Source organism: Sceloporus occidentalis, unplaced genomic scaffold (genome assembly GCF_023333645.1).
Source record: "Sceloporus occidentalis isolate IW3139 unplaced genomic scaffold, rSceOcc1.0.p SCAF_2, whole genome shotgun sequence".
Lineage (NCBI taxonomy): Eukaryota > Metazoa > Chordata > Lepidosauria > Squamata > Phrynosomatidae > Sceloporus > Sceloporus occidentalis.
In genome coordinates this window covers 222,556,807-222,580,209 of record NW_028316982.1, presented here as the reverse complement: position 1 = coordinate 222,580,209, position 23,403 = coordinate 222,556,807, and the positions used below count along the sequence as shown (strand labels likewise).

Genomic DNA, 23,403 nt, shown 5'->3' with positions numbered 1-23,403 from the left:
AGCAGCCAAGACGCCATTTTGTTAATTCTCAGGGGCATCTGGTGCTCCAACCCTTATACCCATTTTTTTCCAAGTAAAAAAACAATGAATACTTGGCTCTAGTGTATATATATATATATATGTATATGTATATGTATATGTATTATATACACACACAAATATTATATATTTATAAGAAACATTTTTCAAGTAAAAAACAAAAGCCCAAATATTTGGCTCTGGTATATTTACATGGTGACCAAATGTCCTACCCATTATACCCATTTTTCAAGCAAAGAAACAGTGAATACTTTAGTATATACATTATTGCCTTTCCTAATGCCTAGCATTATTGCCTTTTCCAATGAGTCATTTCTTGTCATGATACGGTCCAAATATGACAGCCTCAGTTTGGTCCTCTTGGCTTCCAGGGAGATTTCAGGCTTGATCTGATCAAGGACCCATTTGTTTGTCATTCTGACCATCCATGTTGTCCTCAGCGCTCTTCTCCAGCACCACACCTCAAATGAACTGATTTGCTTCTTATCCCAACAATATTACACACTTTTTAAAATTTAATACTCTGACTTTCTGCCAAATCTAACATTATGTGCATGTAAAGTGAAACAGGCAGGTCAGCTGAGCCTTGCATAAGCTTGGTTTTTTTAACCTGATAAAAACCACTTGAAAGCTCTTCAAAAATGCATTCCAGTGATTTCCCCCCATTTCTACTTTCACAAATCTCCACTGTTCTTAAAGAGTTTCATTTTGGAGCCAGATTTTATAAGTACAGTATGTGTGTGTCTTTGTGTGTGCGCGTGCGTATGCGCATATATATAGACACACACATATATGGATATTTAATATGGATACGCACACATATACACATACATATATATGTATGCATAAATATACACACACATATATATGTATGTATACTTATGTATATATACACGTATGATATATGTTATAGACACATATTAAGTACATATACACACACGTGTGTGTGCATACATGTGTATACACACACATACAGTATATGGATATTTAATATGGATATGTAAGTACATTACACACATGCACATATATACAGATACAGTACGTATATATGTATACACACACACATATATGTGTGTGTGTATACATATATATATTCATGTATGCATACACACACATATACATATGTGTGTGTGTTTGTGTGTGAAAATATATATTAGCCTGCTTAGGGCAGCTGTTAAGGCAGGCTTATCTCCTTCACCCACTTGTCTGTTTTTCTCTGCACACATCCTCCAGGGATCTTTATGCAAAGAGACTTACATCATCATCAGTATCCTGCAAGGGCTGCCTTTGCAAAATACCTGATGGTTTCTTAACCGCAGAGTGAGGGGGGGGGGCTGTTTAAATGTTGAAATATGGCTCCAAGGAGGTCAGTATCCGGGAAGCAAGAGAAAGGAAGCTTCGAAGAAAAAAAAGATCTACTTCTCTCTAGCTTTAAAAAAAAAAAAAGGCTAACAAATCAATTTCCTCTGCAAGATCGAGATTGCTTCCTTCGCAGCGGCTCGTTGGTCTAGGGGTATGATTCTCGCTTAGGGTGCGAGAGGTCCCGGGTTCAAATCCCGGACGAGCCCGTTTTTTCCCTTCCTTTTCAATACTAAACCAAGAATAAAAGTTATGTCATCGTTACAGCTGGCTTCCCCCCAAAATCATTTTGATGAATGTGCTGTAGGTTTTATTAGTACGGATTGTTATGCAAGTGCACAACGTTTATATATATATATATATATATATATATATATAATGATTTAGAAATGTGTTTGTGTGTGTGTGTGTGTATATATATATATATATGTAATATATACACCTAAATCATATATATATATATATATATATATATATATATATATATCTGTATAAATATATATATATTGTTGCCTTTTGCAATGATCCAAGGAGGATCACCTCTAATACCCCAACAGTATGCAGAGTAGAAGAAAATGCAAGATAATAAATGCAGTCTGTCTGCAGAGGGACATCAAAGAGGGATCTGAGCTTCCTTTATCCTGCCTTCAATGCCAATAGTAATAGTAATAATGGCTGTGCCTTTCCTTTCTTTTTTCCTTGACTGTTTTAGAGGGGTTTTCTTTTCCTCCTGTTCAGCCTCAGCTCCGGAGGATGTTTAAAACCCAGCAGGTGAGATGTCCTCATCACTGCAAAGGAGGAGGACCAGGAAGTGCAAAATGGAGGACGTTCAAGCAAAATGGAGGACCTGACCCAATAAAAGTCAAATGCATTCCTGGAAATGTAAATCCATGCTTCTTAGGTCATGCTAAAAATGGAGGGCATCTTGGAACAACTCCTGGAACAGAAGACTGGAATAGAGGACATGTCCAGCAAAAGGAGGCCACCCTCATAGGAATGTAAATGCATGCTTCTTAGGTAATGCTCAAAATGGAGGACATCTTGCAATTCCTCCTCCTGGACAAAAGGCTGGAATGGAGGACACGTCCTGGAAAAAGAGGACGTCTGGTCACCCTCATACGAATGCAAATACATGCTTTTTAACCATGCTCTAAATGGGGGACATCTTGGAATTCCTTCTGGACAGAAGGTTGGACAGAGGGTTGGAATGGAGGACAGGTCCTGGAAAAAGAGGACATGTCTGGTCTACCTATCAGCCAGCAGCAGTTTTGCCCCATTGCTCCCTTCTTGTGCAAAGTGCCAGCCATTGCCTTCTCTCCGCTGAACGCCTCCTTCCTTCCCCATAAAGAAAGAGCTGAGGAATGGAGCATAAAAGTAATCAAGGTCCCCCAAAATAGGGAGGGGTGACCAATTACTAATCCCTCCATTTCTTGGGGCTCGTCCGGGATTTGAACCCGGGACCTCTCGCACCCGAAGCGAGAATCATACCCCTAGACCAACGAGCCGCTCTTACGTTGTTCCTCCTCAGCTGACTCCTTCACGCTCATCCCGCCCCATTGCAAAGCTGGAACAGACACCCCTTCTGCTTTGCAAAATGGTTCCGTCCACAGTCTCGGTGATACTCTTAAGGGCACAGGAAGATACCACTTTGCAATGAACAAGGGGGGATTCTTTTCCCTTTGATTCCTTCTAGTTTGGTTGCCAGCTTCCAGAGTAAATCCATTCCTTTCTAGGGCTGTTTTCCTTGTCACAAAATTATGACTTACATAACATTCCCCCATTCCATCTCAGGCTGCATCCACACTGCAGAAATAATCCCGTTTGACACAAAAGTATCATCATGGCTCAATGCTATGGAATTCTGGGAGTTGTAGTTTGTTGAGGGATTCCCAGAATAGGATTGAGCCACCATGGCATTTAAAAGTGGTGTCAATCCAGATTATTTCTGCAGTGTAGTGGATGCAACTTGAGAGGGACAGCACTTTTAACACATGTTCCCTGCTCTCCAAATGTTCTATAATAACAACAACAATAAAAAATAAATACACAAAACAGTGATGCCTGCATTATGTCAAGATGTGGCTTGTATTAATTCCCCCCCAATACCACCTGAACTGACAGCATCTTGACAAAATGCGGGCCTGTGACTACCGTCCTCATACTTTTTATTTCTTCCTATATGATTTTTAACATCTTTTTTGCCTGATGAAGAAGCCGGCGGAGCTTTGAAAGCTTGCGACTTGTATTTTGTGCATTTCGGTCGGTTCCATAAAAGAGACTCGTTGTTTTGTGGATTTTGGTTGTCGTCGTACTTTGCTCTATATGGCCAAACATGGCTGCCCCTGGAATGTTGTGTCAGTCACTGTCAGGCAGCCCCATCATGCCATCTGCAACACTGAATGCGGACAGTTTTTGTAACCTGCTTTGATGGCTTGTACAATGTCATTATGCACATTAAGGGAAATTTAATGTAAGCTATCAAGAAATGTTTCACCCATAGCTATATTCTGAAATAATAAGTTAAACATGCCTCTTTCTTGGGGTTAAATATGAGACAATACTGTAGTTCTTTGCCCCACTACTAGTGTTAATTGACGTGACAAATCTAAAATGATTTATTGATCTTCAGTTGTTCTGAATGCTGTTCTGAATAGTCACTTCTTATTTAGCAGACATTTTTAATTGTGCCGTCACAGAATGTACTTTTTATTCATGTCTGTCTAAGCTTACTATTTACACTTCCTTTCTCTATACACATTTGTATATACCAGCCAAGTGAAGACAACTGCTGGCTGCATCCGCACTGCAGAAATAATCCAGTTTGACACCACTTCACCTGTTGTGGTTCAGTGCTATGGAATTCTGGGAACCGCAGTTTGTTCTGGCCCCAGAGAGGAGTGGAGCTGTTCCTTAAAAGCTTCAACTGGTCTTTAATCTAATGGAAGATTCTCTCGTTTTTTGCTACAATAGACTGCCATAGCTTTCTCTCTTGAAAGCTATCATTTAAAGTTTCTTTCAAATATTTATCTACTGATCTCTATCGTCAACATTTTCGGGCTTCAAAATCTACTAAAGCATCTGTCAAAAGTCAGTACAGCTTTAACTGGCGGTAAATAATAATAATAATAATATATTTGTATTTATATTCCACCTTTTCCCAAAGCACAGAGTTTCATCTATTGTTAGCAAACCTGCTCCATAAATTCAAGCCCGTTCTGTAATATCAATTTTGTTCCTTATCTCTTAAAATGTTTTAGAACAGGCCTGCAGAACCTATTATTAATGTGCTTGAAACCCTGGATGCTGTCAATGACAAATGCCTCCTGGCCATTTAGCAAACTTCAATACAAGTGAGGTTTGTGAAGAGAGTGTTGTTCAGATAATCCATGGCCATGAGACTACTTTAAAAGAAGATGTAGAGCAGGGAGGTATTTCACAACTTGAGCTCAATCAAAACATATATCAGATAAGGGCTATCTTTAATACCTTGGCTCTTAGCCAGCTTGGACTAAAATACTCCCAGGACTATCTGATCCTTTATGAGTCTATTTGTGCTTTAAAATCTTAATCTTTGTCTGGTGGGACTGTTGCTTTCTTGAACCAGGTGTGTGATATCTGGAAAAATATCTGGAAAAAATACCTTCTTGCAATGTGAAGTTGAAGACTTTCACGGCCGTCATCCATAGTTTTTTGTGGGTTTTTCGGGCTCTGCGGCCATGTTCTAGAAGAGTTTCTTCCTGACGTTTTGCCAGCATCTGTGGCTGGCATCTCTGAAGATGCCAGCCACAGATGCTGGCGAAACGCCAGGAAGAAACTCTTCTAGAACATGGCCACAGAGCCCCGAAAAACCCACAAAAAACTACCTTCTTGCAGTTCGTATCTTAAGGCACTGGGTGCCTTCAGGCAAGTCACACACTCTCAGCCTTAGAGGATGGCTCCTCTGAGCACATCTTGCCAAGAAAACCTTAGGGTCGCCATAAGTCAGAAATGACTAGAAAGCACACAACAATAGCCACAAATTAAAACCATAGAAATTAAGCTAATACAATCACATGTGATTTTGGTATTGGTAGTTATTTTTATTAAAATCCAAAATCTTTTAAAAAAACAATTACGTTAAATTGCTATTTATCTCCTGAACATGAGACTTACATTTTTTTGAACATAATTAATTGAAAAACACAGGAGAAACTGGAGCCCTTCATACATAAATAGAAGAATGCACTCAGTAGCAGCAAATTCTGAGTCTGACGGACTTTTGAGCTGTTATATCTTCCTATATCCACTGGATCTGAAGTTCTAGCCTCAAAACAAATTGGATAAGTTTGTCAGATTTCTGCATGAAATATTCAAGAAAGTGTACATCACTTCAGTACCATTCATACACCTAAAAATAAAGTAAAATTCAGAATATATTCTCTCCTATTTCCATTTAAGAGGAATCCTTTCATGAACATAAAGTGAAAAACATGCTAGATTTTTGCTTTGTTTTTGTTTTTTTAAAGAGAAAATAGGCTCTCTTTCTATGATAATCATCACTTTGAGCTTTTATTGCTAGACCTCTTTTTTAAAATATGAAAATATGAATTTGTAAAAATATATATGAATTATATTTTTAAAAATATGAAAATATGAACTGGATCAGAATGCATGAATGTTTTGTGAACATTATAAATGAATGTTAATATTCTATTCCTGAATGTTTTTGATAACTTCCTAAATTTGCCTTGCTTGCCATGTATGGAGGGGAATATAGCAGAAGCTCTGTTGTACTAACCCCTAGTTTACTGTCATTTGTATTACACTATCTTGTGTGTGTGTGTGTCCATCCAATAAAGCTGATGTGACTAAATAAGTGTCTGAATTGGTATTTTGCCAAGGGCCTCCGAGTATATAAGCCAAGGACCTTTGGGATTCTTCCAATGACATTTGTTGTTGCTGGCTGGCACTGTAGGGCTAGTTTAAAAAACTCAGTGTCCTTGCACTTGAGGAATTAAAGTGACAAATTATAACCTTTAAATTCAAAATCCATTAATTAAGGATTTGGAGACTAGTAGACAAAAGGAGGAAATCTGCGGTACAGTTCTCTGTCTTGGTGCAAAATCTTCACAGATGTCTGTTTTTCACAACATTTAAAGGACATGCAAACCATCAAAACATTGGTCAAAGTCTTCTGAGCTTTGTAGTTGTGTGCCTTCAAGTTATTTTTGACCTATGCTGACCATAAGGTGAACCTATCATGGGGTTTTCTTGGCAAGATTTGTTCAGAGGGGTTTTTCCTGTACCTTTCTCTGAGGCTGAGAGAGTGTGACTTGCCCAAGGTCACACAGTGGGTTTCCATGGTCAAGCAGGGATTCAAACCTTGGTCTCCAGAGTCATAGTCCAACCATTATACCATGTCGGCTCTTTTTGTGCCAATTGTATCAGATATCAATCAGACAGAACTGCAAGAGTTCACACTGATTTCCATATGATTATGAACATGTGGGTACATCTTAGAGCTTGGAAAAGATCCTTTTGTATGGCCTACTGAGGTTAGCAGGCCAGTCCCTTTGCTTCCTAAAAGTGTCTATATGATGTCTTGCTGACAGTATAACATGGTGAACATAAACTGGCATGCATACGCTTAGTTGAAACCGAAAAGTTACTTTTTTGGACTACAGCTTTCACAATACCTCAGGTTGTATTCCTCATAAGTAACTACTAAGTGTTGTCAAGGTCTTGTGGCTCATCCTAATCACAAAACCCAGTTTAGGTCCCATTAGGTAGAAAGGGAGCATCCCTTCCAGCAAATGTTCTGACAACTGGCTTTCCTCTAGATTTAGCATGTGAGATCACAATCGGGACTGAAATGTTGAGTAATGTCTTGAATCTTCATACGACTGCTCTGGCTTTAGCAGTAGAGCGAGGAGATGACATTTTGACTTTGAAACATGCTAGAGAAACATACCAGGCAAACGAAAAGCCTGAGTAAGACAGATGGCTGCCAGAAAAGAGTACTCTGTGTGCATCGGGGCTCTCTGACTTTGCCATGGGCATAATCAGCAACGTGTCTATTTTGAGTACTGCAACAAGAAAATATTATTTTTCAGTTCACTCAGTCTAGCCATTGCTATAATACATTAGAAAAGCCAGAAATAAAACAATGGATCTTAATATATGAATTGCCTTTTTTATATGTATAAATGATGGAGAGAGAACAGATAGAGATTATTTCTCTATTTGAAAAAGTCTGGACCAGAAAACAAAATAGCCACCTTCAGACAATTCACAATGGACATGGAATTAAAATTGATGCATATTGGCATAGATTACTTAAATCATTGTATAACATAGGTTTATCAATTATTAATATTATCCATAACAACAAATCCTAGACCCCCCTCCCCCCATGCTTGGAAGCAAGATAATTTTGATTATTTGATTCTTGGGACAAACAATAAGGAACTGTTATCTCTGTCATGCTTTTTAAGTTCAAATTTGAACTCAGTTTGCACCAAATGGAAGTAAGCTGAGGACAAAGGAAGAAAGTGGGAGGAGGAGAAAGAAACTGGGATATTTTAAAAACAGCTGAAAAAATGGGATAATAGAGGATTAATCAGAACTGTCCCTGCCAATTCAGGACAGTCGAGGGTATGAGCTGGCCACTGCTAGAAATGCTGGACTAGAGGCTTTGGGTATTCTTATACTATGCAAATCCTTTCTAGCTTTTTGGTACCTTTTTGCAATGTGTAACATTTCCTGCCTTTTTGTTTTGTTTGTGAGTTTATTATTTAATTTATATCCTACCTTTCTCCTTGTACAGGATTTTAAACCAACATACCAGATGACACATGTGTGATGTTTCTGCCTCTGCCTGAAGGAGCTTGTGGAAGAGATGAAAAGCAATGTTGGCTTCACAAGCATCCAATCAATTGGACAATATTATGTGCAATTGACAAGGATGATAATCTGCATAAGTATGCTATCTGCTTTGAGACCCGCATCCGAACATTGGAGGTTTAGCAGCACCAACACAATTTTTAAGGGGGACCTACTCAATACCTGGCTTAGTATTTATAGTATTGTAAATACTTTATGGGAGTTATACATACAGTCAAACAAGATGAGTGAGCTCCTTTAGCAAGAATGTGGTCTGTCCACAAAAACCCATCTGTATTGGAGTCCATTTCCCCCAATGCATTGCTGATGGCATCACTACAATGATTTCTTGGCAAGTTACCAAATGCTGCCTGCTTTTCTAGGACAGCCTCTTGGTGCAGAGTTGTTCCAGCAGCACAAATGCACATAGATAATCCATTTGTCCAGCACAATGCACAAAATCCCACAGTTCTGGCCCACTTTTGCCTTGTAATGTGGGACATCTCTCCAGACAAGCATGGCCTTGATACTACTAGGAAAAATATTGCCACTCAGCTAGTTATATTATCTAGGCAAATAGTGAAAATTCATCATAGTTAGCAACTCTGAAATGAAGAATAGTTTTAAACAACAAACATGCTGCTATAGAGAATGAATTTTCTCACCTAGGTTGCAATTTTGATGTGTCAGCTGTTATGTCCTATAAATATTACAGACCTGGCATCGCCTTTAGATGTGTTTCCAACATAGAGCCACAGCTATGAACCACAGCAAGGGGCCATGGCTTAGTGGTGGAGCACATATTTCGCATGTCGAAGGTCCAAGCACCTATTCTTGGCACCTCCAGAGAAATGCCCCTGCCCTTGGCAAATTGCTGTTGGTGCAAGCCAGCCTTCCCTAATCCACTGCATATCTTATGACGGGGGATGCACTACACCCCCCCCCCCCCAATCATCTCCAGATAGCAGAGACACTTCTGGCTTGAGTTGATGAGTTGAGTTGTTGAGCTGGTCAAAGCGGTAGTCCAATACACCTCAAGGTAGTATAGTCAATACTGAACTATATGGACTAGTCATTTGTTTTGGCGTAACTTCCTGTGTTGTTAGGATGTTAGTGTACTCCAGCACTTTTCAGAAATAGCCTCTTAAATGGGTAGCTGTTTTGCAAAATATAGGATGCTCTCACACATGAGATTTAAAACAGCTCTTGTTTTAGTCAAATTTGTAAAGAATGCAAAATTTAAAGCTTTCTTTTGCCAGAAGGCTTATTCATGCTACAAATGTCTCTGTTTATCTTTCTATTCCATGTGATCTACAATCTGACAATCATATAAATAGCCTTCAAGGCTACAAGTCAATGTAGCATCCTACAGTGAAAACACTCCCACTGTCCCTCTGTGATGAAGCACAAACCCAGAAGAGATGAAGGCTAAGGATCCTACTGGTATTCTAGCATATTGAATTTTTCCTTTACCACACATACAAAGTGTTCCATCATCAGTAACTAAACCAGAATGGAGTGTTTTATGTGGTTCTGTGGGAGACCATGTAATTGATATGCATACAGCATAGTTACATCCAACAGGCCACAAGAGGTTTGGAAATGTCAACTTTAATCAAAAAATATAATTAATGTTTGTTATAGTTCTGTCCACTTGAAAAATCTAGAAAAATCCTCAGCAACATGGAAGACTTTTCTGTGCCACCATCTTGGCGTGTCATGAACTTAGATATCGTGATACACAGAAGGCTATCTTCTGTCAAAGATGGCCATAGTTGCTGCAAGTAAAGCCTAAGAACTGCCAAAGGAAACAGAGAACATTGGTAGTCTTGGGATTTTCAGTTAAGGAGGAACTTTTGCTCATTCAGAAGCAAGCACTGTATTGGACACTCAATGTTAACCTTCATTTCCCACTTCTGTCTATGCAGTAATTATAATGACATGACATCACACTCTGGTGCTTGTATCAGTTTCTATGTTTTCTCCTGGCAATGGCAGCCCAGTTTCTTGCGTATCTGACTCCTGCTGGACATCTTCATTCTCAAATAATCTACCCTCCTTCTCTCCTCTATTTTCATGTTCAGAAGTATTACCATCTTCCCTACCCCACAAAATGTTCTGCCATGACTTTCTCTTTGCATTCTCTGCAGTGTCAAAAGTTGGATTCTTCTCTTTGTCTGTCTTGATTTCCTCAAGTTTTTTCTCTGAAAAGGTCTGGTGTGGCCTATCTTCTTTGGTGTCCTTGCATAATGTCACTACTTCAGTTCCCTCTTCTTTCTCTCCATGTTCTGTTCTGTTGGGCACTAGGTCTGGGCAGGATGATTTATCAGATACTACCTGGTTTTGTTTCTCATGGCTGTCTATGCCATCTGTGGTAGGAGACAATGGATTTGTAGTCTTACTCTTGTCAGCAAACACATTCTCCTCCTCTTCATCCTCCTTGGCACCATTTTCCTGTTGTGAAAGTGCCACCCCTAAATCTAGGTCATCACCATACTCTGATTGCGACTTTCGAAATCTTCTTGATGGTGGTCTGCGTTTTATTGATCCTCGTGTCCGTACCTGAAAGAACATAATGCTGTAAATGAATTTGTTCTGCAAAGTCAGCAAAAACAGCTAACAGAAACGTCTCCATTCCTCTGCTGTTGCACATACATTAGTTCCCTTTCACCTCATTTGTACTTGGCATCACTATTTCTTTCATGGGAGAGGATGGATGTCACAAAAGCAGAGAACTGAACAAACTGTGATTTGTGTATATATGTGTGTATTTTTTGGGAGGAGAGACAAACAAAGGGTGCTTCTACACCAGCTGCTTAATCTAAAGCAAATCTGGAGCATTATATTCTGGATTGGCCTCAGACTGACCAGTGACTACACACTCCAGGCCAGATCCATTACAATGCCATGTCAATGTGAACATGGCTGACACTGCATCAGCCCAACTCACTCATCTCCTCTGGTGCTGCCTACACCGCTTCCATTAGGACCTCACCAGCCAAGCAACTCCATGCAAAAGCCTGGCTGTCACCATTGCATCCACAGAGGTCAGAATGGTGTGCCCCATCATGTGATCAGCAAGAGGGAGTTGCTCTATCCCCTCTTCATTGGTGGCCATTCTGATCTTAGCAGAATGATGACTTTATACAGAGGTTCTGCCCATAAGAAAGTGGTGGCTCTGAAAATTGTTCATTCTCTTTTCCTGTGCTGCTCAGCACAGGGAGGGGGATGGTATGGCTCTTCACATGTGGACAACTGAGACCCAATTCAGATGTCCACATGCACAATGAACTCCATGGTTCGAGATCACTGCAGGGTTTCTGGGAACCGCTGGAGGTTTTCTTGATTTTTCTTAGTTTAGGGCAAAGTCATGATAAGGGCAAAAAAACCATGGCTCATTCCTGGAAGTAGTTATTGGTTGTGAGGACTGCCAGCACTGGCTTCATGGTGAGTGTGACATTTTTCACTGCTGTAGACAAGTCCAGAGAAAGAGAAAAAATACACTGGTATACAGGATAATGTGGCTCAGCATATATTCCTAAAGGGAATATCCTATGATGATCATAGCATGCAGTTCAGGTCTAATGTTTTCCTTCCTTCCTTCCTTCCTTAAGTTTTTTCTGAAAGTTGAAACCTAAAATACAGTCAGTCTTAGGAAAGATTATTTGATTATGATCCAGTATGTGCTGTTATCAGTCATCAGACTTTGACATATACATTTTTACAATCCCTCCAGTCAAATTTATTAATTGAACTGTCCTTTGACCCAAATTAATGAAGATTAATTTTGAGAGCTGTATATAATAGCATTATCACTGCTTTTCAACCTGAATTTCATACTTTATTGATGCTAAATTGTGACATCCCTCCTCCTTTTAAAATATATTTCCCAGTGAGCTTTCATATGGGGGAGGGGATGTCATCTGTCTGTATGGAGATATAAAGGGGGGAGTCCCCAAGGGTAAAAAAATTGAGCATCACTGGCCTAGCACATTGTTGTTGTTGTTGTTAGCTGCCCTCAAGTTGGTTCCAACTCATGGCGACCCGGTAGATGAGACATCTCCAAGAATGCCTGTCTTCTACTGCCTTGCCCAGATCCTGCAAGCCCTTGCCCACAACCCCCTGATTGAGTCTATTCATCTAGTTTGTGGTCTTCCTCTCTTTCCTCTACACTCTACCTTTCCTAGCATTACTGTTTTTTCTACTGATCCATGCCTTTTTGTTATATGGCCAAAGTACGATAGTCTCAATTTGATCATCTTTGCTTTCAAGGAGAGCCCTGGTCTGATCTGTTCAAGAACCCATTTGTTTGTCTTCTTGGCTGTCCATGGTACCCTAAGTACTCTTCTCTAGCACCACATTTCAATTGAGTTGATTTTCTTTCTGTCTGCTTCCTTCACTGTTCAGCTTTCACTTCTGTACATGGTAAATGGGAATACAAAAGCCCGAACGATTCTGACTTTAATGCTCAGTTGTATGTCTTTAATCTTCAATATTTTTTCCAGTTCTTTTATAGCTGCCCTTCCCATTCCTAGTCTTCTTATTTCTTGACTACAGTCTCCATTCTGGTCAATGTTTGATCCTAGATATGGGAATACTTTAACTATTTCAATTTCCTTGTTGTCTAGACTGAATTTCTTCTGTGGTCATTATTTTTGTTTTCTTTATGTTCAGCATCAAGCCTGCCTTTGCACTTTCATCTTTGACCTTCCTTGTTAATTGTTGCAATTCCTGAATGTCTTCTACTAATATTATGGTGTTGTTCGCATATCTCAGGTTGTTCATGTTGCTTCCTTCTATCTTGACTCCTCTTTTTCTGATTCTAATTCTGCTTTTCTTGTGATGTTTTCAGCATATAAGTTAAACAAGCAAGGTGACAGGATGCAGCCTTGCCTGACCCCTTTGCTTATTGGGAACCACTCTGTTCCCGTGAATTCTGTTCTGATGGTGGCCTCTTGTCCTTGATACAGTTTCCTCATCAGAACTATCAGGTGTAGTGGCACACCTATGTCTTTGAGTGAATTCCATAGCTTTTCATGATCTATACAATCAAATGCTTTGCTGTGGTCTATAAAACACATGCTCATTCTTTTTTGGAATTCTTTGGTGTGCCCCATTAGCCGTCGCATGCTTGCAATGTGGTCCCTAGTGCCCCTTCCTTTTCTGAATCCTGCTTGCACATACCTTGTTATAAAACTGGAGATGAGTGCCCTCTGGTGGCTGATCAAAACTAACTGGTACTTCATCTGGTTCACTTGAATGAGACTTTGGGCTGACTGGAGTGGATGGTGGGGTATTAAATGGAGAAACCATTACTTTTAGGCCCGGACTTTTTGGACTGGCTCCTGGCAGCAGAGAGGCTGGAGAAAATGCCAGATTGGCCTGCAATGGGGAAAAAATAACCATCATTTTCCACATGTTTAAAATTTAAAAACTTGCCTTCCTCTCATTAAAAATCTTGCCTTAATATTATAATCATACCTATCACCAAAGTTTGGAACATAGAGTGCATTTAATAATGCATATCAAATCTTTACTTAAAACATCACCAACAGAATCAAGTATTTAGTCAACTCAGTCCCCCAAGTATAAAAAAATCAGAATCCATAACAGGGAGATATCAGCAGGTTTGGGGAAACCAGAATGTTAGCAAAGATATAGCCATGTTGATCTGTTGCAGAATAAAAGATGAAGGGAGGGAGGGAGAGAGGGGAAAAAGTAATGTAGCAGCACTCTTAAGACTAACTGGTTTTTATTTTAGCAGGAGTTTTCAAGGATATAAACCCAATTCTTCAGATGCAGTACTGAGTGGTATTAAGGCCCCAGGTATAAAGCATATTTACACAACTGAAGGAGTGGGATAGGAAGTAATATATGTTATATATATGTCACAAGGCCCCACTTGATGCAAGTCCCTCTTATTTTAATGTGAATCAGGTCTCCATTATGACCTCTGATCAGTCACTACTACTGGGCCCCCATGTGTAAAAACACCTCCAGCCTCCTGTTAATCCTTTCAGATAAGATGGGACAGGTGGGAATCAGGTGGCCCTCTAAATATTTATGAACTGCATCTCCCAGCAGCCCTAGACAGCATAGCCAAAGATATGGAAGGCTTGGAGTTATAGTCCAACAATATCTGGGAAGTCATATTGATTCTGCTGTAAGGTTTATGTGATGACTTGCAATTACAAACTATTTGGGAATCTTTGCTGTTAACCATGAACACATGAGGGAGCCCTTCCTCTTAAAACATTTGGCTTACCAGCTAATGATGGCTGTGTAATATTGTCAACAAATAACCTGGGGAAGAGAAGAGATGACAGAATAGGTGCTCTTCCCAGATAGCTGGAACCAAAGACTATTGTGCCACCTAAAGCTTTATGGATTTTCCAGCATGTCAGCCAACGCAATATATCTACAGTGATTTGGCATGGATGGCGTTGTGAACAAAGCCATATTAATTTTAGATTCAAATTTCCTTGTCTGTTTTTGTCCAGAGAGCACTCTAAGCATCTAGAGTTCCGGAATCTTCCTCACTTTATCCCATGTGACTACAGAAAAATACCACAGGAGGAAAGCATGTGGCTGTGTAGTTGCTCACATGTCTAAATCCCCAGATAATGCAGCTGTTAAGGAGATCAGTGTAGCTGAAAGCTCTGGGTGACATTAACAGGACACTGATATGAGGGAGCTCATATTGCTGGGGTCCTAGGATGCTTTTGCAGAAGAATGCTAGGACTAAGTTTGCAATGCCAGGACAGAAACTGACACTTCTACCTTGAACTACTATCCTTGCTAGCATAATCTAGATGTTATTGAGAGACACAAATGCCATGACACACAAATGTTTAAAAACATACAATAGTGATAATATGCCAATAGAATCAGACACATTAAATCTAAAAATCTGCTTCTTTTAAAGTTCCATCTTGCGTGTGCTTATTCAGAAGTAAAACTCACTGAGGTCCAAAACACAGTTCAGAAATAATCCAGCTTGAGACCACTTTAATTGTCTTGGGTCAGTGCTAGGGAAACCTGGGAACTGTAGTTCATTGTGGCACCAGAGTTCTCTAACTGAGAAGGCTAAATGTCTCACAGAACTACAGTTCCCAGAACTCCTAGCACTGAGCCAGGGCAGTTAAAGCGGTCTCAAACTGGATTATTTCTGAACTGTATTTTGGACCTGAGTTAAGTGGGACATCCTCCCAGGCAAGTGTGTACAGAATGGCAGCCTAAAAGTTGCAGATTATACCATTATATCTTACCTGAAGTTTTTCAATCAGGGGAGAGCTTTTGACCTTTACCTTCAAAGGCTGAGAAACACCTGGAGATGGCTTCTGTAGAAAACAAAATAAGATATGGTCTAATCAACAGTTACTACATAAAGTCAGTGGCATCACTGGAGTTGGCGTCACTCAGTGCAGTAACTCATGGTATCATCCCCATTGATCGCCTCACATACCACACCATACAGAATTCTTAGTAATGTTTTTTTTTGTACTAATGTTATTCATAAATCAGAATACCCACATATCACAGAATGTAATGGCAATAGCTGTAACATAAACAACTAGAAAAATTAAAATTATACCTTTAAATTTCAATATCATATGCACAACCTAAATGTATTTATATGAACATAGTCTCATGTAATTAAAGTGAACATTTGGTAAGATTTCATGTTTTTAAAGAGCCTTTACAAATAATTTTTAAAATTTATTATTATTTTTTTTAAAAACTGGGGCCTCTCTGAAGATGCCAGCTACAGATGCTGGCGAAATGTCAGGAAGAAACTCTTCTAGAACATGGCCACATAGCCTGAAAAACCCACAAAAAACTATGGAGCCTCTCTTTCTCCTCTCACTGAGCTCACTCACTCACACTTTCTCTTCTATTGAGCTCCAGTGTTTTAAAGGTGCACAGACCAATGGCACAGCCTGCTTCTGCCAACAGTCTGGGGAGCAGTGGTGTCACCTCCCCCTTAGGGTGTCCCCTGGTGTGGCCCCCAGTGCCACCCATGCATAAAGTAACATCTCACTGGGATCAAGAAGGATGGAGAAAAGTAAAGAAGACAAAAAGGAACTGGACTTCTTGGGGTAAGCATCCTGTCTCCCCCTCCCCACCTTTTATAACAGCAAATTAAGTGGGTGAATGTTGACAGACCTGAGAAACAAGAAGTGCTTGCCAATCTTAATAGTGGCTAGTTGGCCTGTGAATCCCATCAGGGTTGTAGTCCCCATTTTCTGGCACCATCCAAAGTACAGAAGCTAATTCAAGAACAAGGTTAAGCACCTTGGATTGCTCCTTTGAACTAAAATCTGGAATGGCCTCATCACCCATTGACTTTGGAGTCACCAACCATGACTCGTTAGTATACTTATAGGTGTCCCAGGGTTTGCAGATTAAAAAAAATATATGGGGGGGGGCTAGCTTTGCACAGACATGTTGTTGTTAGCTGCCTTGAAGTCAACCTCAACTCATGGTGATGCTGTGAATGAGATGTCTCCAAAGCCCCCTATTTTCTACTTCTCTGTAGACTCAGGCTCATGGTCTCTCTTATTGAGTCTATCCATCTAGCATACAATATTCCTCTCTTTCTACTGCCCTTTACCTTCCCCAGCATCATTGTCTTTTCTAATGAAAGCTCTTCTAGAGAGCTCTAGTGCTGGAGGTCAGGGTAAAAGACTCTGAGTCCCTCACCAAATTACAAAATCCAGGTTTCCACAAAATGCATCCATGGCACTTAAAGTGGGGTCAAACTGCTATAATTATGCAGCATGGACTAGCGGTTCAGTTTATGTGAAAGAGTGTAACCTCCTTCCCCAAGCATGTTCAGAGGTCACAAAATGCTAAGTGTTGGGGGAGAGGCAAAAATGGGAAAGAAGAAATTGCATGCATTATTCTGAAAGTGTGTGTGATTGGCCACAGCCATGAACAGAAGCATTCCACAGTGTAACATTTTGCATAGTTTCCACATGACTATTCCAGTAGTGTCACCAGGCTTGGTGCTGGGGTGTGTGTGGCAGTGGTCTACCCCTCTCCTCCCCTTCCCTCCCCTCCTGCTGCCTTTCTCACCTGCTGCCCTTTGCTGCCATTGCTGCCACTTTGGCTCCCTCCCTGTGGAGAGGGCAGGGCAGCAGCAAAGCCACAAGTGGTACACTTGCTCCTCCAGTGCAGCAGGAGGAGGGACCAACCAGGTGTCTAGGGTGTCACCTAGTGTGGCCTGATCCCCCCACACTCACTCAGTGACACCACTGGACTATTCTGTTTTCTAATGTTCTACATGTATAGTAAAATGGAATTAGTACGAGGGAACTGTGGAATGCAACATGCAAGGAAGAAGCTCTAAGGGTATATTGTACATTTCCTGCATTGTTGCATGAAGTTGTGTTGTGATTAAGAGAAGAAGCTGTGGGCCAGAAGTTCATACTTCAAATCTTACACTGGCTATGAGCTTCCTGGGTATTCTTAAAGAAGCTATCAACCTCCTGTAACAGGGAGACAATAACAATGCCCAACCTTATGTGGTTGCTGTACGATTCAGTGAGGTGATGGATGTGATGTTTTCTAAACATGTGGAAGAGAGATTTTGTATAAATGCTGTTATGTATTATCCTTTATAGGGAAAGCATAATTCTGTCTTCCCCTACCAAGCTGTTGACAGTACGGAGTATGTAATGTTTACAATAGTAGAATACGTTCATGGCACTGTTGCTGACTCACTCTCTAGCTTTAGGCAATGGAAGCCACAATTAGCTTCTGCAGAAAACAAATTCTACATTCATAATCTGAAATTTAAACACTGCAAATAAAGAAAAAATGTCCCTCACATATCAAATGGAGAGCAAAACACACTAATCCAGAAGATACTGGTTTGTGTGAATCTGAAATATTTGTTTGAACATTCCTGCTAGTTTATTTGAAAGCATAGGTCAAGATCTTGCATTATCATTGTGACTATGATGCCAGAGCTTTATCATTGTAGTCAAGACTGGTGATGTCCCTCATACGGTCTTTGTAGCCTTTCATCAGAGATTGCATTAGGTTGCATTTTGGGGTTGAAAACAGAAGCAGGGGAAGATCCATAATCTGTAGTGACCCAAATAGACACAACACACACACACACACACACCCCTGGAGGTTTTTTAAATTTGACAGCATCTGTGCATACTGCTGCCTGTTTTGTTTTTTCTAAAAAAGGAGGGGGAAGCACACTTCTGATGGCCCAATGGCTGTAGGAAACGTCACCCTGACGAAAGCGGGACTGTTTAATTGACAGCAAAGGCAACTTCATTTTAAACTGGTACCTGCAAATGTGAACTCTCTGGAAGAGCTGCAAGGGCATTCAGGGTTTAATTACCCTGACTGAGGTAAATTTTTAGTGGGCATTTGCTTCTGGAGAGAATTGGGAGAGTGGGACCCGATTCTGCCCAGTTCCATCCAGCGCAAATAGGTGAATATGAATGGGGCCAAAACCCCCCCAAAAAAACAGGGATTATTTCTACAAACTCACTTTGTCAGGAATGTAATCTAAGAAATGGTAGGTCTTCAAAAACAAAATCACAAACAGACTAATAAGGGATTTATATATTCCCAAGAAATTTACCCAGCATTTGCTGGGGTGATGTTGATGATTTCACTTACAACTTGAATGGGAAGCAAAAAAGGTTGAGTTGTAGCAGCTATATTCCTTAAAGTTTGTTTCACATCAGGTTCCATGCAAAACAGGTTAAGGTCCAAAGCACACTGCAGAAACAATCCAGTTTGAGATCACTTTTACTTTCCTGGCTCAATGCTAGGGAATTCTGAGAACTGTAGTTTTGTGAGACAGAGAGCTCTGGTGCCACAATAAACTACAATTCTCAGGGTTCCCTAGCACTGAGCCAGGGCAGTTAAAGTGGTCTCTAATTGGATTATTTCTGCAGTATGTTTTGAACCTAAATTTAACAATTTTCCAGCAATGGAGGAGGGTAATCTGGAGTGGGTTACTCCTCCTTGATGCACCAGTAGTAGTGCCAACCAATTAGATGTTTCACCTCTTTGAGTCCTGAGAGGGAGGTAACCCCCTCCAACCCAGTTTCCAGTTGGAGGGGGTTCTGCTCTGGTTCACACAGCTGGTTTCTTGCTCTGCTCTTGTTGTTCTCTTGGCTTTTCTTCCTAACACAGTGTTTCCCAAACTTTGATCCTCCAGATGGTTTAGACATCAGGATCCAGAAGTCCTGATTGTTGGCCCAACTGGCTAGGGCTTCTGGGCGCCAAAATCCAAAACACCTGGAGTACCAAAGTCTGGAAAACACTGTCATAATGTGAAGAACAGTGTAGGACATATGTAGAACATGTAGGACAACCCATCATTATTGTTGGATTCCTCTGAAGATATTTTTGACTGGGAGATATAAACTGGAACTAAGTCATATAAGGCTTTATAGATCATAACTACCTCTTTGAATCAGAGCAGTTATATGCTCCCTATAAATAACCCTGGTCTATCTGCAACATTTTGGACTGGCTGAGGTTTCCAAACAAGTTCCAAAGGGAGCATCATATACAGTGTGTTACAGTAATCCAAAGGGGATGTAATCAGGGCATTGCATTACTGTAGCCAGGCCTGTCATCTCAAGGAATGGGTGCAGCTGCTACACTAGTTTTAATTGTAAGAATAAACTTCCATGTAAAAATTCTGTAGAGTTTTTTGTGGGGTATCTGAAGTACTTGATAAATTGGATCTAAACCCTCATTACAGACCTTGTTTTGGTCCCATTAGATAACTAGCAATTTTGGAGATTATGTGATTAATCACATAGATTTCTGTAACATAAAAGAGAGGCATATGTTACAATGGCAAGGTCTGATCTCTTTAAAAAAAATGAGTATAGTTGAAAAAACAGCTTTAGGCATGTAAAGCCACCATGGAATATTTACTGAGGAAGTACCTGACACAGCTGATGTATCAGGTTGAAAACCTGACTACTTCTAGTTAATTCCTCAGTTTGATACCTCTGTGAGTCAAATGTGGATTTATACAGCATGAAAGACATTTCAAATTATTATGCAAAAGTATCTTGTAGCACCTTTGAGACTAACTGAAAGAGAGAAGTTGGGGACATGACTTTTCCAAGACTTGAACCTACTTCCTCCGAAGATGAGCCTACTTCCTCAGAAGATGTTTATGCTACCAACTTCTCTCTTTCAGTTAGTCTCAAAGGGGTTGCAAGAACCCTTTGCATACTATTTTACAGACTAGCATGGCTATATCTTTGACTTCAAATTATAGCACAGAGATGGGGTGAGTTTTATGAAAGCAAGACGCAGAGGGAAAGAAAAATTGCTATGAGGTCTTGTTCAGATAAGCAGCTTCTTCCATGGCTATAGAACCAATCTGGGAGTATGTTAAGTGGCCTGGGCAAAGGCATGTACCTTTTCCCAAGGAGGCATTTACTGTGAGTTGTATGGAATGCAAAGCCCATGCTGGTCCCTGTCAGCTGGAAGGACTGATTTAGCGCTTTATCTAACAAGCTGTGACACTATATATGGCTCCCACCCATCCAAGTCTCCTGAGTGCCCCTCCATTTAAGGAACATTCACTTCCTTTCTGATGTGTTGTTTATCATCCACACTGCCTCATGTATATACTCATTTTATGTAAATTTTATTGTAAATGCATGTTGACTGACTGACTGACTAATTTTACATATTTTGAGCATTAACATAATGATCATAGTTTGCATTTTTGCATTTATCTGCCTATGTTCTCTGGTGATCTTTCAGTGTAAAAAGGCTTCTTGTATTGTACTGTACTGTGATTTGCTTTATTCTTTGGTACTTGGATTTTGCATAAAGATTTGGGGAGTTAGCTACTCTTTTTGGGTAAGGCTGCTATTCATAGCCACATCAGCTTCACAAAATTACAGATCTTGTCCAGATACAATGCACTCATTTCTTCCTCTGACCAACATTGCTCCAAATTTTAGAAAGACTGAGGAGGTTAACACACCTAGTTTTTAAATCGTGACTTCATTGGGAGGGAAGCAACATTAGTGATGCTGATCGCATGATGCCACTTCCCTCCCATAGCTGCCTCATCCCTGATTCATTCCTTTTCATTCACAGGGAAAAGCCATGAATGAGCCACCAACCGCGCAGTGTCCTAGGTGCAAAAAGCCATTCCTGGGGCATTCGCACAATTTGTATCACTATCCCCTCCTCTCTCTTTCCCCCTCCTCCCCACAATTGGTTTTTTTTAAATTCCTTTGCTTTTCATGCAAAAGTCATTTTAAAAAGCTTAATTTGGGGCTTCAAAAGCTCCACATTTGCACACACACACAAAACCCAGGGGGAAAATTATACAAAAATACTAAAGGCATGCTAAGTAAAGCATAAGGGAGAGAGGGAGGGAGGGGATGGCTGAGGATCAATCAGGACTGTTCCTGCCAGATTGGATAGTTGGAAGCTTTGCTGTTAGTCCCAACAGGGCTGCAGAGTACCTAAATTAACTTGCTCTTCCTGCCGATCACCCCATCTTTCTCACCATTGGACCATTCAGTCTTGAGAATGACTGTCATATCTTATAAAAGAAAAAAATATATATACAACAATATCCTTAAAACATTGATACTTACTAGCTCACCATTTTGGCCAAGCTCTGCCTTGTGTGTGTAGAGAGGAACTGAACATGGTGGTTTTCTACGGGTTGGTTTCACCACTGGTATCTAAAAACAGAAAAACAACTTAACAGGTGGCTGATAAGGAAGAACATTTAAATCAAAAAGTGCATTATTTATGTGAGGGAATGAACTAACAGCAGTGATGCTTCAGAAAAGGTCTTGAGAATTCATTCCTTTTCAGAAAGCTTTAATTACTTTCCTATTTTAGAAGCTCCCGTGGTATTTATTTCTTTTGGCCTTTGCCCACTGTGTAATAATAATTAATTAATAATTTGTTTTATTTATATACCGCTATTCCAAAGATCATAGCAGTGAACAGCAAGTAAGCTAATTAGCAAGTAAGCTAATTTGCCCCCAACAGTCTGGGTACTCATTTTAGCGACCTTGGAAGGATGCAAGCCTGAGTCAAGCTTGGGCCCTTTTGCTGGTCTTGAACTCGCAACCTTGTGGTTTCGAGTGAATGGCTGCAGTACAGGCATTTAACCACTGCACCACCAGGGCTCCTGACCAAAGTGTACCTAGGGTAGACCTGCATTACACAGTAGCCACTTGATAATGGTTTAACTATCATACTTTCACCTCATGGTATCCTGGGATTTATAGTTTGGTGAGGTACTTAAAATTCTTGGCAAGAGACCATTACCTTCCTGAACTCCGTCACTAGAGCTGTTTAGTACAGACATCTAAGTATTTCACTGAACAACAAACTCCAGGATTATGTGGGATAGAACCAAACTAGTACCATACTGCTATAGCTGTGTAGCATACATAAAAACCTACTTTTAAGTATTTCAGCAGCAAGTAATATACCACGCTTAAATATCGGACATTACATTTGGCCACCATGACTCTCTAAAGTCCAGTACTGCTTTTAGTATACTTTTTGAAGGCTTCTTACAATAGTCTGTAAGCAAATACAGTGGGCCCTTGATATCTACTGGGGTTTGATTCCAGGAATCCCCATGGATGCCAAAATCTGTGGATGTTCAAGTCCCATTACATACAATGGCATAGTGAAATGGTGTCCCTTATATAAAATAGCAAAATCAAGGTTTGTTTTCTGGAATGTATATCTTTTTTGAATATTTCTAAGCTGTGGATAAAGAATCCATGGATATGAATGGATGACTGTGCGATTATCTTCATGTATTGCATAATTTCATAGAAATGTTAATTTCATGAGGGTTGAGGAAGAGATTCCAACACTAACACACATTTCTGACTTTACTTTAAAAATAGCTGCTTGGTGGAAAGTTGAAGTTCAAATATTTCTTACCCTAAGATCAGAGAGTGCTACCCAATATCAAATAATGAGACATAAAAGAAGAAAATTATTGATACTTTCTGAGCACCAGACCTGGATGATTAACTCTTTATTTATTTATATTTTATTTATGTGCCACCTTTCTCCCAGAGACACCTCACATATAAAATTGGTTAAAATGTACCAATACAAATTTAGAAATAATTAAAATCA

General features: G+C 40.1%; 1 protein-coding gene and 2 non-coding genes across 3 annotated transcripts in view; 1 reads left to right on the top strand and 2 right to left on the bottom strand.

The window, feature by feature from the left end:
* The first annotated feature begins 1,535 nt into the window (after nucleotides 1-1,535).
* Nucleotides 1,536-1,607, top strand: TRNAP-AGG (transfer RNA proline (anticodon AGG)). The gene has a single exon. It is a non-coding gene; the product is annotated as a tRNA-Pro (tRNA).
* Nucleotides 1,608-2,831: 1,224 nt separating this feature from the next.
* On the bottom strand, nucleotides 2,832-2,903 carry TRNAP-CGG (transfer RNA proline (anticodon CGG)). Its single transcript has one exon. It is a non-coding gene; the product is annotated as a tRNA-Pro (tRNA).
* Nucleotides 2,904-9,854: 6,951 nt separating this feature from the next.
* Nucleotides 9,855-23,403, bottom strand: part of RCSD1 (RCSD domain containing 1) — a 40,897-nt gene continuing 27,348 nt past the window's right edge. The window contains exons 3-6 of the mRNA XM_089512253.1: nucleotides 21,882-21,971; nucleotides 15,528-15,599; nucleotides 13,444-13,641; nucleotides 9,855-10,821 (exon numbers count right to left, since the gene is read on the bottom strand). Coding sequence (XP_089368379.1) covers nucleotides 10,207-10,821; nucleotides 13,444-13,641; nucleotides 15,528-15,599; nucleotides 21,882-21,971 — 975 coding nt within the window. The 3' untranslated portion in view covers nucleotides 9,855-10,206. The remainder of the gene's footprint in view (nucleotides 10,822-13,443; nucleotides 13,642-15,527; nucleotides 15,600-21,881; nucleotides 21,972-23,403) is intronic.